At 49.3% G+C, this 15,555-nt stretch overlaps 1 protein-coding gene across 1 annotated transcript in view; it reads left to right on the plus strand.

Moving 5' to 3' along the window:
- The window catches only part of HMCN2 (hemicentin 2), a 119,963-nt gene that overhangs the window by 29,264 nt on the left and 75,144 nt on the right, over nucleotides 1-15,555 (plus strand). The window contains exons 14-20 of the mRNA XM_077836252.1: nucleotides 649-776; nucleotides 4,361-4,474; nucleotides 4,980-5,129; nucleotides 10,924-11,118; nucleotides 13,147-13,274; nucleotides 13,984-14,128; nucleotides 15,001-15,113. Coding sequence (XP_077692378.1) covers nucleotides 649-776; nucleotides 4,361-4,474; nucleotides 4,980-5,129; nucleotides 10,924-11,118; nucleotides 13,147-13,274; nucleotides 13,984-14,128; nucleotides 15,001-15,113 — 973 coding nt within the window. The remainder of the gene's footprint in view (nucleotides 1-648; nucleotides 777-4,360; nucleotides 4,475-4,979; nucleotides 5,130-10,923; nucleotides 11,119-13,146; nucleotides 13,275-13,983; nucleotides 14,129-15,000; nucleotides 15,114-15,555) is intronic.

Below are 15,555 nucleotides of genomic sequence, written 5' to 3' on the forward strand. Positions count from 1 at the left end.
GGCTGATAAAGGGAAAAGGGGGAAACGGCAGGAAATGATATGAACTGCACATCAGAGATTAGAAGGGCTCGGTCTAGTTAAAATGAATATATTTAAAAAAACCATGCTTCCTTATCTCTGCTGCTAATAACACTGGAGGTTGCGGAGGCTGTGAAAGCATGTTAAAATCAAAGTGACTTTTCACGCTCTGTAGCGTGCAAGGAGGGGAGGAACAATGGAAATAAACTTACTTTTGACCTTTATTTATTGTCAGTTTCTGATAAATTTCACTTTCAGGCTTCCTGACTAGCGCCATTTTGCAAAGATTTAGGCTAGGAACACAGTACCGGACATTTTTTTTGGTGTGGTTTTTTACTTAAATTGCAGAAAACCAAAAAAAGTAAAAAACGTTCTGATTTTTTTTTTCTTATTCATGGAAACATTTGCTTTAGTTGTTAGGCCTCGTTTCTGCTGTAGCTGATCCGTCTGTTACTTTTTTTTTTTTGTTAAGGGCCAAACTTGACCTATGAATTCCCCTTTTAACTTTTTATTTGGGAAAAGTGCAAGGAGATTTTTTTAGGGCAAGTCATGCTGTATTTTCTTCTTTTTCTGAGCTTTGTTTTCATGGTGACCTTTCCCCCACCCCTGCTCTTTTCTTTCTTGTTCTAGGTTTCTCATAGATGCTCAGGGCACCCTGATAATCAAGGAGGCTGTCCCTGAGGATGCTGGGAATTATAGCTGCTTTGCTGCCAGTCGGATTGGATGGGATGAGCAGACAGTAATCCTACAGTACACAGGTACCAGCTCCTGTAGCTTGTCCTAAGGCAGAATCTCCATTGGGAAGACTCCATTGATTTTGGATCAGGCTCTTAGCCAGGAGGGGCATTATTAATATTGTTTGTATTGTGGTCATGCGCAGGAGGTCCATTCATGGACAGGACCCTTCTGTGCCAGGCACTGTACAAACCCATAAGAAAAGGCGCTAGAGAATAGGGCCTCTGACCACAGGCTTTGGGATCACTTTGCTATAGGCAGATGCTTGCAATACTCCTCTAGGGCCTGATCCATTGAAGTGAATGGGCTTTGGATCGCGGCCGTCGTCAACAAAGTCCCAAGGGAGGCCTGCAATGGTGGATTCCCTTACCTGGGGTTACTCATTCTCCCAGGGACTTGTTGGGAGAACTGGAGGGTCTTACTGAAAATTAAAGTCATCACCTTCAGGAGCAACGCGGTGTGAGCAGAGAGCTGCCCAGCAAAACACTGCTGATGTTTTCTGGTTTCAGGGTCTAGTTAAGATTAACCTATCTATTGTGTCTTATGGTTCCTTCATCCCTGTCCTCGCCCCTCCTCTGTGCTGTTCTCGTTCCTTGAGCCTGTGTGTAGACAGGACACAGCTGGTTTGAATGCCTGGTGTTTTCCTTAGGTGGATGCATGCTCGGACTCTTGAACTTTTGTGTCAAGTGCCTTGTTAAAGAGGTTATGCTCCACCCTTCTCATCAGGCTCTCTGTTCAGAACCTCCCCTGATTTATAACGCGCCTCGTTACCTTCCATGTTACCTTCATTCTCACTTCAGGCATGGTGTTGGCTCAAGAAACTGGTGCCCTGAGGATGATCAATAACAGCGTGTTACAATAATAACTCAACACTACTGCTCTCTCCGCAGCATTTCCAAAGCATTTTCCCGCTTTTTCCTGGGATATTTCAAAGCAAATCATTTTCCCAGGAAAATTTCGGACACATATTTATCTATTACGGAAAGATAAGATCAGATATGCACGTTTCCAGAACACCTCCCTAATAACAATCCTGAAGCACCGTTATGGCTGGCCCAGTGTCTCACTGGCTAGGAAATACGTACCAAAAAACAAGTAACCAGATTACAACATCAGGATGTAACACGAGGATGTTGGAAGAGAACAAGTAAAAACATTAATCTTCATCTTGAACATTCAAAATATAAAATAACCAGGCAATGGACCTATATAAAAAAGAGAGGGAAAAATGTACATCCAAAGAGTCAATAGTTAATTACAGTCCCTTCTCAAGGAAGTTGCTCTGTCTTTATAAAGAGCCACTGTTCATTTCACATTCAGAATTGTCATCTGTCCAGTAAGATATTCAGTCAGGAAAGAAGGTTGAGCTTGCAGATAAGGCACTTGGCTGGGATTCAGGAGATCTGGATTCAGTTCTCAGACTCTCTGTGTGAGCTTGGGCAAGTCACTTAACCTCTCTCTGCCTCAGTTTCCCATCTCTAAAATATGGATAATAATTGGGGATGTCAGGCGATTAAAAAATTAATCACAATTAATCACGCGATTTAAAAAATTAATTGCGATTAATCATGCTATTGATCGTGCTGTTAAACAATAATAGAATACCATTTATTTAAATATTTTTGGGTGTTTTCTAACTTTTCAAATATATTGATTTCAGTTACAACACAGAATACCAAGTGTACAGTGCTCACTTTATAATTATTTTTTATTACAAATATTTGCACTGCAAAAAACCAAAAGAAATAGTATTTTTCAATTCACCTAATACAAGTACTGTAGTGCAATCTCTTTATCATGAAAGTTGAATTTACAAATGTAGAATTATGTACAAAAAATAACTGCATTCAAAAATAAAATAATGCAAAACTTCAGAGCCTACAAGTCCACTCAGTCCTACTTCTTGTTCAGCCAATTGCTCAGACAAACAAGTTTGGTTACAATTTTCAGGATATAATGCTGCCCACTTCTTGTTTACAATGTCACCTGAAAGTGAGAAGAGGCATTTGCATGGCACTCAAGAGATTTACGTTCCAGATGTGCTAAAGATTCATATGTCCCTTCATGGTTCAACCACCATTCCAGGGGACATGTGTCCATGCTGGTGATGGGTTCTGCTTGATAACGATCCAAAGTAGAGCAGACCAATGCATGTTTATTTTCATCACCTGAGTCAGATGCCACCAGCAGAAGGTTGATTTTCTTTTTTGGTGGTTCAGATTCTGTAGTTTCCATAATGGAGTGTTGCTCTTTTAAGACTTCTGAAAGCATGCTCAACACCTCGTCCCTCTCAGATTTTGGGTGGCACTTCAGATTCTTAAACCTTGGGTCGAGTGCTGTAGCTAGTTTTAGAAATCTCATATTGGTACCTTCTTTGGGTTTTGTCAAATCACCAATGAAAGTGTTTTAAAAGGAACATGTGCTGGGTTATCATCCGAGACTGCTACAACATGAAACATAGGGCAGAATGCAGGTAAAACAGAACAGGAGATGTACAATTCTCCCCCAAGGAGTTCAGTCGCAAATTTAATTAACGCATTATTTTTTAATGAGTGTCATCAGCATGGAAGCATGTCCTCTGGAATGGTGGCCAAAGCATGAAGGGGCATATGAATGTTTAGCATGTCTGGCACATAGATACCGTGCAACGCCGGCTACAAAAGTGCCATGCGAATGTCTGTTCTCACTTTCAGGTGAGGTTGTATCTCAGCAGTATCTCCCGTAAATGTAAACAAAATAACAAAAAAATCTACATTTGTAAGTTACCCTTTCATGATAAAGAGATCGTACTACAGTACTTGTATGAGGTGAATTGAAAAATGCTATTTCTTTTGTTTATCATTTTTACAATGCAAATATTTGTAATAAAATTAATTATATAAAGGAGCACTGTACACTTTGTATTCCGTGTTGTAATAGAAATCAAGATGTGAAAATATAGAAAACATCCAAAATGTTTAATAAATTTCAATTGGTATCCCATTGTTTAACAGTATGATTAATCACGATTAATTTTTTTTAGTTAATCGCTTGAGTTAACTGCGATTAATCGACAGCCCTAATAATAATCCTTCCTTTCTCCCGTCCTTTTTCTTGCCTATTTAGACTATAGGCTTTCTGGGATAGGGGCTGCCTCTCACCATGTATTGTACAGCGCCTGGCACAATGGGGCCTCAACTGGGCCCTGGGCACTGCTGTAATATTAATAATGCATGTCAAGACCTTGTCTTCAAACCCACCTGTGAAGTGGCTAGCGTGCCGTGGGCACCCTGTCAATAGTGTCTGGCAAAATGAATCAGTGGCATAAACCAGAGCTGGGGCAGCTTGGGGGAATCGTATGTTAAACAGACAGGCAAGGGAAAAGAAAGATTCATCGTAGCATCAAGAATGAATTCTCATTGTTCGAAAGTCGATCAGTGTGTGGTATCCTCTGGTTATGTGAGACGGGGAGCTGAGGTCTGTTGCCAAGCTCTGCAGTGCATCTCTGCAGAACAGTTTGGCAGAGGCCTTTGCCTTTGGAGCGCTGGCATATCTTGTGCATACTCGTGAAGTGCTCTCCAGCGTGGAATAAATTTGGAGCCTTTTTCTTTTTGTGTCCTGGATATAGAATCTCCCCACGTCGTTGCGGTGACCCCTGTTGTGCAGGCCCTGCTGGGAGAAGACGCGATGCTGGAGTGCCACGTTTCCGGGGTACCCCCTCCCCAGATCATGTGGTACAAAGGTAGGGCTGGAATTGACTCAAGTGAGCTGTGTGACAGTTTGGGGGGGAGGACTAGAGGCATATTAAAACTACCCCCCTACTCTTAACACAGGCAGATTGCTCCTCCCAGTCCATTATCCCTCTCCTGCAGATGGACTCCACTCCACAGACTCACCTGGCTAGCCATCTTCTAGCTCCTGAGACCCCGAACCTCTCTCCACCCTGCCAGCCAGCAGCAGTCCATTCTGCACTGCATTGCACCGGCTGCTTGGACCATTCTGTGTTTGGGATGCCCCATGTTAGCCTGCCCTGGCAGTGAATACAGGAAATCCCCTGAGCGGGAGGAAGAACCTTCCTGAGATATTTCCAGCTCAGTTTTGCAGGCTCAAGTTCTGTATTCAAACAAACTAACTCTCCATCCCTTTGAAGATTTGCCCATTGACGGCAAGAGAAGGCAGGAAGGGGCTTTGCGGCGCTAAGGCAGTGAGGAATAAAGGTTTGACGTTCAGGATCTTTCCATGTCCAGGGGAACAAGAAGTGTCATCTTCTCCGCTTGGTGCCCATCTGGCGGTCCTGCAGCTCCAGGCGGTGCAGGAGGAGGATTCAGGAGAGTACATCTGCGAGGCCATCAGTGAGGCGGGGGTCTCCTTTGATGGCATCCTGCTGGAAGTTGGCTGTAAGTCTTGACTCATAAAGCTTTGGGCTCCTTCAGGTTATTAAAAAAAAACCCAGCTAACAGTGGCAAATGACCTGCTCTGCTGGGATGTATGCAGTGTAGCAGTAGACGTGTTGTTCGCAGGATATTAGAGAGACCAGCTGAGTGAGGTAGTATCTTTTATTGGCCCGACAGAAGTTGGTGTAATAAAAGATAGATTTTACCTCACTCACCTTGTCTCTCTATACCCCTTTGAGAGAATTCACAGGAGTTTACACTGGAATGGCCCAGTTCTGCACTCTGAGCTATTCACTGATATCTCCACTCTCTGCCCCGTTACAGGTGAGTCTCTGTCACTGGGCGTCCCCCTCCTCTGCTCCCGTCAGTAATAACTGAGGTTTATGGCAGCCAGCCTAGTTCTTTCCAGACTCTGGATTTCATCCTGCCCTTGAGCTCTGCACCCACACTGAAGTCTGTGGGGCTTTCCAAGGCATAAGTGAGGACAGGATTTAGTTCTGGATGTTCAACGCAAACAAGATCCCTTCACTCACTGCACCACTGGAATGCAGCCCCTTCTAGGGTGGAAACGCTGCAACCAGCACTCTGCTATCTGGCAGGAGTTCTAGGTACAGGAGACAAAGAGTCTACCCATGAAACTATAGGGGGATTTCTACTGGTGCCTGACACCTCGGGGCAGGAATTGAAGAAGGCGGCTGCGTCCATTTGAATTTGCAGGGCAGATTTGGGCAGGTAAAGTAAATGCTCAAGATGAGAGTGGGCCAGGATATGGGACACCTCTGGTGTCATGCCGAGTGTAAAGGGATCGCGTCCTCATACGCTCAGGGACTGCACTTCACATCTCTTCCAAACCTGTGTTTCCAAACAGAGTAGTCTTACTGCATAGCACCGGGAGGCCCCATTGTGCCAGGCACTGTACAGAACTCCCTGCCCTGGAGAGCGCTCCACGTAACCAGGGGCAAGGCATACGGCCGAGTAGCACAGAGAGGTGAAATGGCTTCCCTAAGGTCGTACAGCCAGTCGAGAGCTAGGAATTGAATCCAGGTGCCCAGTGCTGAAGCCAGAAGACTTCACTCCCAGTTATCTCCAGCCCTTGCAATGGATGTAGGTAAATCTCTCTCCCCGTTTAGCTGTATCCAGCACTGGCTTTCTTGACTTCTGCTGCAGTGCCGTTGTGCGTTGCTCTCACAGAACAGGGATGTCTCAGCCCAGCGCCCCGGAGATAGGAGTTTTGTGTCTTTCTGTGGAGCTCTAGAACCTTCCCTGCACTACAGTACCACTGTATTCTTCTGGGCTGGCTCCAGCCGTCCTATACAACACTCTGCAGCCAAGCACTGTGCTGCTAAATATGGTTTTGTGTGTCCACACCTGCAAACTGCCAGTGTCTGAGTGGGGCTGATGGGACTGAGCCCTGCACGATGGTGAGCAGAATTGTATTGGAGCATCTGCCCTAGGTTCAGTGTGGGGAGGGGAGGCAGAGGAGATGCCCTGCCTGGTGGAGCAGAGGAGACGGGCTGGTTACTAGGTCTGGGAGTGAGAGCAGCACCAGCCCTGTAGCAATCCTTGGTGGTGGGTTCACGTCATTAGGCGAGTGACCTGCTCCAGGTCACGCAGACCCACTCGGGCTCAGAGACTCGTTTAGGGCCCAAGCCAAGATGAAAAATTGGGACTTCTCAGCTGCAAACTCTGTGCTCGTCCCTTCAGCCGCCAGTTTGCTGGACAGAGCAGGTGGGGCCCAATGAGCATGAATGGGGTGACTGACTGAACCCCTCGGTCCCCTTCTCAGGGGGAACTCCTCACTGAGCCAACAGTGGTGTGGGCTGAACTGGCTCCAGGCCCCATGGCTTCTCTCAGAGGGGTGCAGAGCCTGAGCCGTTTTGAAACGAGATGACCCTCTGCACAGCCCATTCCCCTAGGTCAAGTGCAGAACAGCTGCGGTTCCCATTGGTACAGACTGCAGACATGTTGCCAGCAGCGGAGGGGGATTTCCTCAGGCAGTGGGTCCCAGCCAACACCCCCCACGCACCCAGCCCTGGGGTCCAATTGCTCTTCTGTCGGCACGCTGGCTCAGGCTGCTGAAACACAGCTGGCTCTCTACCATTCTCACAGTGCAGCCGGGGCGGGGGGAGCTAGAGAAAGGGGGAGAAGCACCGTGAGGCAGAGGAGAGCGTTAAGGTGTGAAAGCAGCTTCCCCAGCCTGGTGGCTGTGTCGTTGTCTGGGCTGCAGTGGGGAATGCCAGCTTCTGGCTCTTATGAGGGGACATGTTGCCACCTCCAGGGGAGAGGAGGTTAAATGCCTAGCCAGGCAGGTATGGCGCTTCTGTTTACTCCTCAGGGAGCCTCTCCTACCCTGCGTCAGGGTGACCCTGCTCAGTCCCACGCCCCTTGGGTCTGAGCAGGGCGGTGTCACCACACAATGGGGCACAGAGCAGTTCGTAACAAAACCCCGGCCACATTGTGTTTCCTAGTGGTGGGCAGGTGTTCTCCCGGGAATCCGTGGGGAGGGAGAGGGTCGGAAAGCCCCCACCCTCTGAGTTCTTGGACCCACTGCTTCGCTGGGAGGGTGACTCTCACTCCTTTTGTTGTGATACTTTCCAGAGGAATTTCCCAATTCTGTCTCCGCTTCTGCGGGGTAGGAGCTCTGGGAAGTCCCGGAGGAGTCTCCTCCCACTCACCACCCATTCACTGTTCTTCCTTGAACGCTCTTCGGCCATGAGATCTTGGACTGCGACCTCCCTCCATCACAGCTGAGGCCTGGATGGGGGCCACTCTGGATCCTGTTGTTAATGCTCTTAGATCAGCCAGAGGGATCCTGGCCAGCTACTCCCTAACTCCAGAGACTTAAGCCATGTCTTTGCTATGACTATAGCCCAATCAGACCTGGTTACAACATGGTTGTCTCCTGAGTCCATTACAGCACGGGTAACGCGTGTAATGAGAACGGGACCTGACCGGGTCCAGTCTTGGCTCTGGCTCTTGCTCTCTGAGCAGACTGTCTCCGCAGCCTGCCTGCCTGGCCCCGGCCGGCCTGGGGAGGGAAAGATGGGGACTTGGCAGGGAAGAATTTGCCAGTTAGGCCTCCCCTCATGTTGACAGTGAAAAAAGCTGCCTCCCACTCTCTGGGGCACACTAAGAACTGGGGGTGCGGGTAGCCTAGCAGCTGCTGTTGTGGTTTGGAGAAGACAGGATGTGCTGGGGATTTTTCAGAAACGTGTGTGTGTGTGTGTGTGTTCACGCGGACACACAAGAATAGAACAAAGACAAGATGCAGCTAGGCATTGCTTAGCGAGGACCAGGAGCTAAAAGAATACACGAGACAAGGAATGAAGCTCCTCTTCTGAACAGACTGGCCCCTGCTATCTTTTCTGATGTGGCCGGGGCTCAAAGCCAAGGTACAGTGTTTGGTGGGGTGTAGGCCTCCTTCAGACACCCTCCTGAGCCAGCTGCTGCTTCCCACATGCTAATATAATCAAGAGCAAAGCTCCTGGCAGGACCATGGAGTGAGCCCAGGTTTCCTCAGGCAGGAAGAAGGAAGGGGAAGGGACGGGGCCATCTGCCTGGCTTCTGGTGCTGGGGAAAATTGGTGGGCCTGCAATGATGTCAGAAAGGCAGCCAGCTCCAGGGTGTGTGTGTGTGTTGTGTACACTGTCCTGACTGCAGGCTTCCCCACTCAGTGCTCAGTTCCTGGATCTGGCTCCATCCTGCATGGGGCTAGCAAGGTAGCTGCTAGACTCATTATAAAGGGAGGCAGTGGGGTGAATTCTGTAACGTTAGCTGTTTAACCAGCGTGGTTCCAGGGGGCTGGGGGAATTGCCTAGACTAGGTGTTGAGACTGTTCTGTGCTGGCGGAGAAGCCAAGGGGAACAAGAGGGGATCGCTTTCCCAGCAGCAAGACCTGAGCGCATTGCAGCGCCGGACTCCACCCTCGTGCTGGGCAGAAGTGGAGGTAAAGGGGAAGGGTTTGCAGTTCTCAGACCTAGGCACCTGTAACAGGATGAGCAAGCTCCATCTAGGGATGCTCAAACCGGTGTATGGAACCCAAACACCAGCCAGCTAACATGCCCATCTGAGTGACTGCCTCAGGGGGCCAGCCTGGAAACCAGGCCCGCAGGGAGAGACGGAGGCGAACAGTGAGTGATGTGTCTCTGGCTGGCCTTTGAAGAGCATCTATGTCTCCATAGAACCTAGGCCTGGGTCTACTGGGGGAGACCCCAGTGACTCCAAAGGACTTTGGATCAGGCCCCTAATGCCCCAGATTAACTTTGGGGCAGCCCTTTTTTTCTGTCTCTCGGGCTGACTGGTGCAAGCTGCTTGATTCTCGTGCTGTCTTAGTTACCCTGTGACCTGCTGTATCTAGCCAAGTTGCGAGATGAGCTTGGAATGACTCTGGGCTGAGGGGAAATGAAGTGTTCCTTTTCCTCAAACTAGCCCTCGTCCGTCATCCCCCCCACAGTCCCATCCCAGTAAAGTAATGAGCGAAGGGCTGAGAAACGGAGAGAGTGGTGCTGATATGGGAGGGTCTCCCCATGGGAGTGATGGGAGCCTGTCACTTGGGCCATCTGTGAGCTGGGAAAACTGGTGAGAAATACCCCCAGGCACAGCTCCACGTGGGGCCTTGCGAGGTGGATTCAGGACCAACTAGGTCTTTTTCCCTCCGGCTTCTGTGATTCGCTGCCCCCTCCGTTTGTCTCGAGCTATTTAGATATTCTTAGCTGAGCTCAGACCTAAATCTGCTAACTCCCATAAAGAGCAGGCACCGTGGTGTGATATGCTGCAGCTAAATGCCTCTCTCCACGTTCCTGGAAATGGACAATCTGAAAACAGCCTATGGGTCCTGAGCTCTTAATTGTTTTTTTTTTTAATGGCAGCTATTAAGAGCCACGTGGAATTGCATCATGCGCCTTGGGGATTTCAATTCTTGGTTTATTTTATAAGAAAAATGAAGCCCTGGAAAGGGAAGATCACATTTGCCAAAGTGTCCCTGGCAAAGCTCCTGTCTCTTTTCATGTCCACCATGAATGCAAAACCATCGTACAAGTTAAAACACAACCTGCATCTGGCAACTAATAGGTCTGAAGGGGCTGGCACCGGTTAAATCACTGGCTTTTAGATCCTGGCAGGTAGGTCCCAGGGTGACCAGGAGTTTAGTACTTGATGGACATTTATTTGCATTCCTCTGCCAACCACTGGCAATGGAGATGGAGAAGATCCATGTTGTCTATAGATAAGACCATTCATGTCTACAGATATCTCCATCTCAATAGACATCCTCAGCATGGAAGGCAGCAGAGAGGGATGTACTGACCTGGAACTAAAAGACAAGAGGATGAACTACCCAAGTCCCAGATATTTTCTCTCCTGTCCACCATGATTGAGTTGGACCCGTTCGTGTCATTGTGTTAATCGTTATGATCACATATTAGAGACAACAGGACTTATTAGGTCATCCTGTCCATATGCCAAGTACTGTACCTTTTACCCTTTGACTTGAGTCTGTCGCACACCCTAGAGCATCTTGGCGTTGTGAGTCCTGCTGGATGTTGTACGCTCATGTGAAATACATTATAGCTACACCTGTTGGAAACTTCTTTTAATGTCAATAACTTATTTAAAATGGAATGGGGTACAGATCGTCTTCAGGGGCTGGGATGTGGAATGGATATGATCCAAAAGGGAAACTTCCAGCACAGAGAAGACCTGCGTGCCCTTTAGAATGAAACTGATTGTCCCATTTAGAGATTGTGCTAAATTGGTGTCAGGGCTGGGATCTGAGACTCTTCTCTGCTGTCTCCTTCAGCTGCCCCTCGGTTTGTAGAACTCCCGCAAGACGTGTCTATGGAGATGGGGAAGAACATCAGTCTGGCACGTCACGTTAAGGGACATCCCCCTCCACGGATTTCGTGGTCCAGACAGGACGGCAAAGCTGTCACTGCCCAGCCTGGTCTGGTCAGCAATTCCAGCCTTCTGGAGTCTGATGAACTCTTTGTGGAAAGTAAGAGAACCGGGATTGTTTGTGCACGCATGTACGGGTGTATGCTGAGGCATGAACACTTAGTGCACATCTGGATGTGTGTACCCATTTCACACGTCTGGGTGTGCGGAGTATTTCTGTGTATTATCTGCCAAAAGATGTGTGTACTGTTCTCTTATGCAGTGGTGCATGTGTGTCGTCACTTTGTGTATACACATAAGCATTTGGAGGGGGGGGGAATTGGACTAGATCTTATGCCCTTGCTTTGTTGTATGAAGAAGCTGATGGGTTTGGCATATTCCTTGCATTTGCATCCTTTAGTAACTGCACTCCGAGGTGCGCCGGTGTGTACGCTTTCATAACTAGCTTTGCACGGGCTTGTTGCCTCTTATGTTTGCTAACCAGGGGCCCTGCTTCTCCACTGCCTGGCACATCGTTTACAAAGGGAGTGTGAGGTGCTACCATTCTGACGTGGTAGCATGGTACACCTTGTACCAGGACAAATGTCTCCACCCTTTGGACCACCACAAGCCGGCTGGATGCTTTTCAGGTTTATAAGCATCCGTGTGTTATTTATTAGGTCTCCTTCACCAATTCATCAGTACAGCCTTGTGTGGAGACATACAAGTGGACATAAACTTGATTGTTCCCATTTGCTCATCAACCTCCTGCCTAATTAAGCCATTGAGCACTGATCTCCCAGTGAAGTCCTCTCTGGGGGGTGCGGGCGAATAGCTAGTACCTTAGTGACCAGAGTGCTGGGTCAGAGCCCCAGCACTCTGTCACACGCCCACTTTCCACTCACCTTGGACAGGTGTAAGTGACAATGCTAGGCGGTGTGGGATTGTTTTTAAGGTGGTCCCACTGTTTGCTGGCGTGGGCTCTTCCCCATACCCTGCCGTATTGCCTTGCTCAGACCTTTCCTCTCCCTCTGCCCCAGGCGTGTCACTGGATGACCAAGCCGTCTGTGTCTGCGAAGCACAGAATATATTTGGGAAGACCCAGGCTGAGGCCAAGCTCACAGCCACCAGACACGGTTTACAGCCTTTCTTTTGGGCATATTTGTTATTAGTTTCATGCCATTGCTAAATCAAATTAAAGCCTAGGGCGCAGATGCTGACTGTCCCTGTCCGTGTTTGTAACGATGGTGACGACTCTTGTTCCACACTGGTCTCCTTTGGAATATGCAGCTTGGGAATTCCAATGCCCGCTGGCTGGGGCTAAATGTAATGCCCTTTGACATTTAGGTTTATGATACTGTATCTAGAGATGAACCTTTACCCAAATGATGCCGCCAACCCCCCTGCACCCTTCGGCAAGGTGGATAGGCTTTAGGCTGAACCAAATTCCCAGATATGAACTTTGGGGGGAAATGAGATCCCGATAGAGACACTGGCTCTGGCCATTTCTAGCGGTGATGAGTTGCAATGAGCCCCCTCTGCCTACATGGATGTCATCAGCAGGGACTGAACTGGGACTTTCACAGCACCAAGAATACAGGGCTCTGCCACTTGAGCTAAAGGAGTAATTCCTTTTGCTGTATATAATTGGGCTGTTAGTCACTCGGCCAGCCACTAGACGGGGACATGATCACCCATGAAGCCAGCGTATTTGAACTCGTGTAGCAATATTGGACCTGATAGACTGTAGGATGCAGCTCTAGTGGGTGCAACCATTCACAATTGAGCTGTCCGTAGAGTAGCTTAGGGGATGGCCCAACCGTTTATGCACACGCAGATCCAAAGTTCCCCCCAGCAGAGGGCAGTGAGGAACCTGCATGAGGACAGAATAGATGCACTAACCTATGGCCAAACCCTGGGTGTGAGTCTTGGTCCCTGCAGCTGTTCTGGCACGTAGATCCAGCCAGCATGGTGAACCTCGTGCAGTGGTGTGACCAAGAACTGTTTTGCTTTTCAGAGGCTGGATAAGGCTCATATTAATGATTTTTCATCCTGGAAGCTAATTTATAAAACACCAAGAAGCAGAACCGTTGTCCTGGCTTCTTAAAGCCAGCTTGTCCCCACTTAATGTAGCCTTTTCCTTCTCCAGTTGCCCCAGAGATAGCTGTCGGGGCCCCTGTGATCCGTGCCCATGAGGGTCAGCCCGTCTCACTGCCATGCATAATCCTGGCTGGGAAACCTCTTCCAGACCGACGATGGCTAAAGGACGGGCAGCCGGTGAGGTCTTGGTCCTCTGTCTGTTTAATTTGCTGCGCCGGGGGTTGGGGGGGGAAGGGGGGCAGAGAGTGGTGAGTCACAGAGTCCTTGAGCTGCTGGAGCACCGTAGGTAAATCTGATTGTTATTGACAGCAGCACAGCATTTGTTGTGCAGTGTCATGTCACTGTGATCGTGTTATTCAACGGGATGAGGGTACAATCAAAGCAAGAGATAGGAAAGACTTCGGAGAATATCCAGGCCACCCCCAGATGTTACCACTCAGACCCCTTCCCTTGGGAGACTGTCACACAGATCTCGCTGTCAGGAAGCTTTGCCCTGACATTCAGCCTAAATTTTTCTCTTTCTTAATTTCCCCTTTACTACGGGTTGCACTAAATAACTCCTCTTCTTCCACGGTTACTCCCTTCAGAGACTGGGGGCAATTGTAATATCTCCCCTATGTCATCACGGAGCCGTGAGCTCCTTTCATCTCCCCCCCCCCCCCCCCCGGTGATTGTCTCTCTTCTCTGAGCTCCCTCCGGTTTGTCATGAGGGGCCAGATCCTTGGCTGGTGCAAATTGCCATAGCTCTGTTTAAGTCAACGGAGCGATGCCAGTTTATACTAGCTGAGGATCTGACCTTAGATATTTTCTAAAGGCAGAGGGACAAGCATGTGATGCTCGTTGAATTGACCATCAGTGCTGACTCATGGTTTCTTTCCGTTCCCAGGTCATGCTGGGCAGCCACCATTCCGTACGCACAGATGGAAGTTTCCATATAGACCAGGCCTTCCAGGAAGATGCTGGGAAATACACCTGCGTGGTCACGAATGCCATTGGCTCTCGCAGGCAGAACGTGACTCTTGCCATCCACGGTGAGCGGTTTAAATCTGGGCTTTGCGTGTTGCTCATCTGTCTGCTGGCTTTGCACACTGTCGTGTTACAGTGTGTGGAGGCAGCTGCAGGGATGGATGTTGAGTGCGCACCTCCTCTGCCAGCTTCCTGCAGAGCACCTATGAAACCATGGTGCCTTTTGGAAGAGACCTGGCTCTTGCCACTGAGCGAAAGCAGCAATGTTGCTATCTCAAGGCGAGAAAATGTTGCGCTGTTAGAGCCGGTTTCCTTAGCAAGCGTCAGTCCCCAGGGCAGCACGTTGTTGACAAAGTAATTTAGGAAAATTCCTATGATCTAGCAGCGCTGGGACATCTGACTGGCCTGCACAAGTGCAATTCGATTCAGGACAAGTAGACTTCAGCTGCATACTAAAACTCCTGGGCGAGCTGATTGAAAGGCACGGACATGGGGGGACACGTAGTGGGGGCTTCTGAGGCTGGTGAAGCTGCCTCGGGGACAGTGACTGTCAGGCTGGAATTCTCAGAAGGGCCCAGCACTCCCAACTGGGGCTAGATTTTTTCTAAAGCACTCGGCTCCCATTTGGTCACTTCTGGCCAGGAGAGCTGAGCTGTTTTCAGAAGCTGGCCCTCGACTAAGTAGCCAGTTTTTCCGAAGGGCTTGGCACGGCCTTTTCAAAAGGACCCGGGCTCCCTTGAAAACCAGGCCATTGGGGTCGCCACAGGTTGCTGAGCGCGCTTGCAGATTTGGCCCATAATTAGATGGCTGAGTGGGAGCTGAGACCTCTTGCAGCTGTGGGTGCCAAGCACTTGGAAATCGAGCCCTGAGCTCTGGCCCTCCCTTGCTGTTCTCAGTCAGTAGTAAGCAGTAAGGGGGATGCTTCTCTCGCTTACAGTTCCACCCAGCATTCAGCCTGGTCCTGCCCTCTATAGCACCAATGAGGGAGTGGCTGTCACCCTGCCGTGTAATGCCAGTGGAGTTCCCTTCCCCACTGTGACCTGGACAAAGGTAGGGTGGAGGCTCTAATGCTTGGTCAAGGTGGGAGGGGGGCAGAAAGATGACTCTTCCTTAGCAGTATATTGGCAAAGGAATCCCAGCCAGGGGTGTGTTAGAACGCGTCAACCGGCTCACTGCCTGCTGCAGACAGGGACTGGCCTGTGTCAGGTTGTCTCAGCTGGTTGGGGTGAACCCTGAGGTCCCCACTGACTGCTGAGTTGTGGTTAACGCAGTGCCATTTCCCAGTGTAGACAGGGCCAGAGAGATTGGCCTTAAGGCTGCCCCGTGTATCTGGAATGGGGAGAGGGGTTAGATCCCAGAGCATCCAGGAGTTGAGATGGATGCTCCCGAGGGAATCCAGTGGGAGAAGGGTTAAAAGCACAAGCCTAGCTCCTCTTTCCCATGTTTACCCCCACCCCCACCCCTGGCTGTTAATATCGAAGCCCCTGCTGTT

Source organism: Eretmochelys imbricata, chromosome 16 (genome assembly GCF_965152235.1).
Source record: "Eretmochelys imbricata isolate rEreImb1 chromosome 16, rEreImb1.hap1, whole genome shotgun sequence".
NCBI lineage: Eukaryota > Metazoa > Chordata > Testudines > Cheloniidae > Eretmochelys > Eretmochelys imbricata.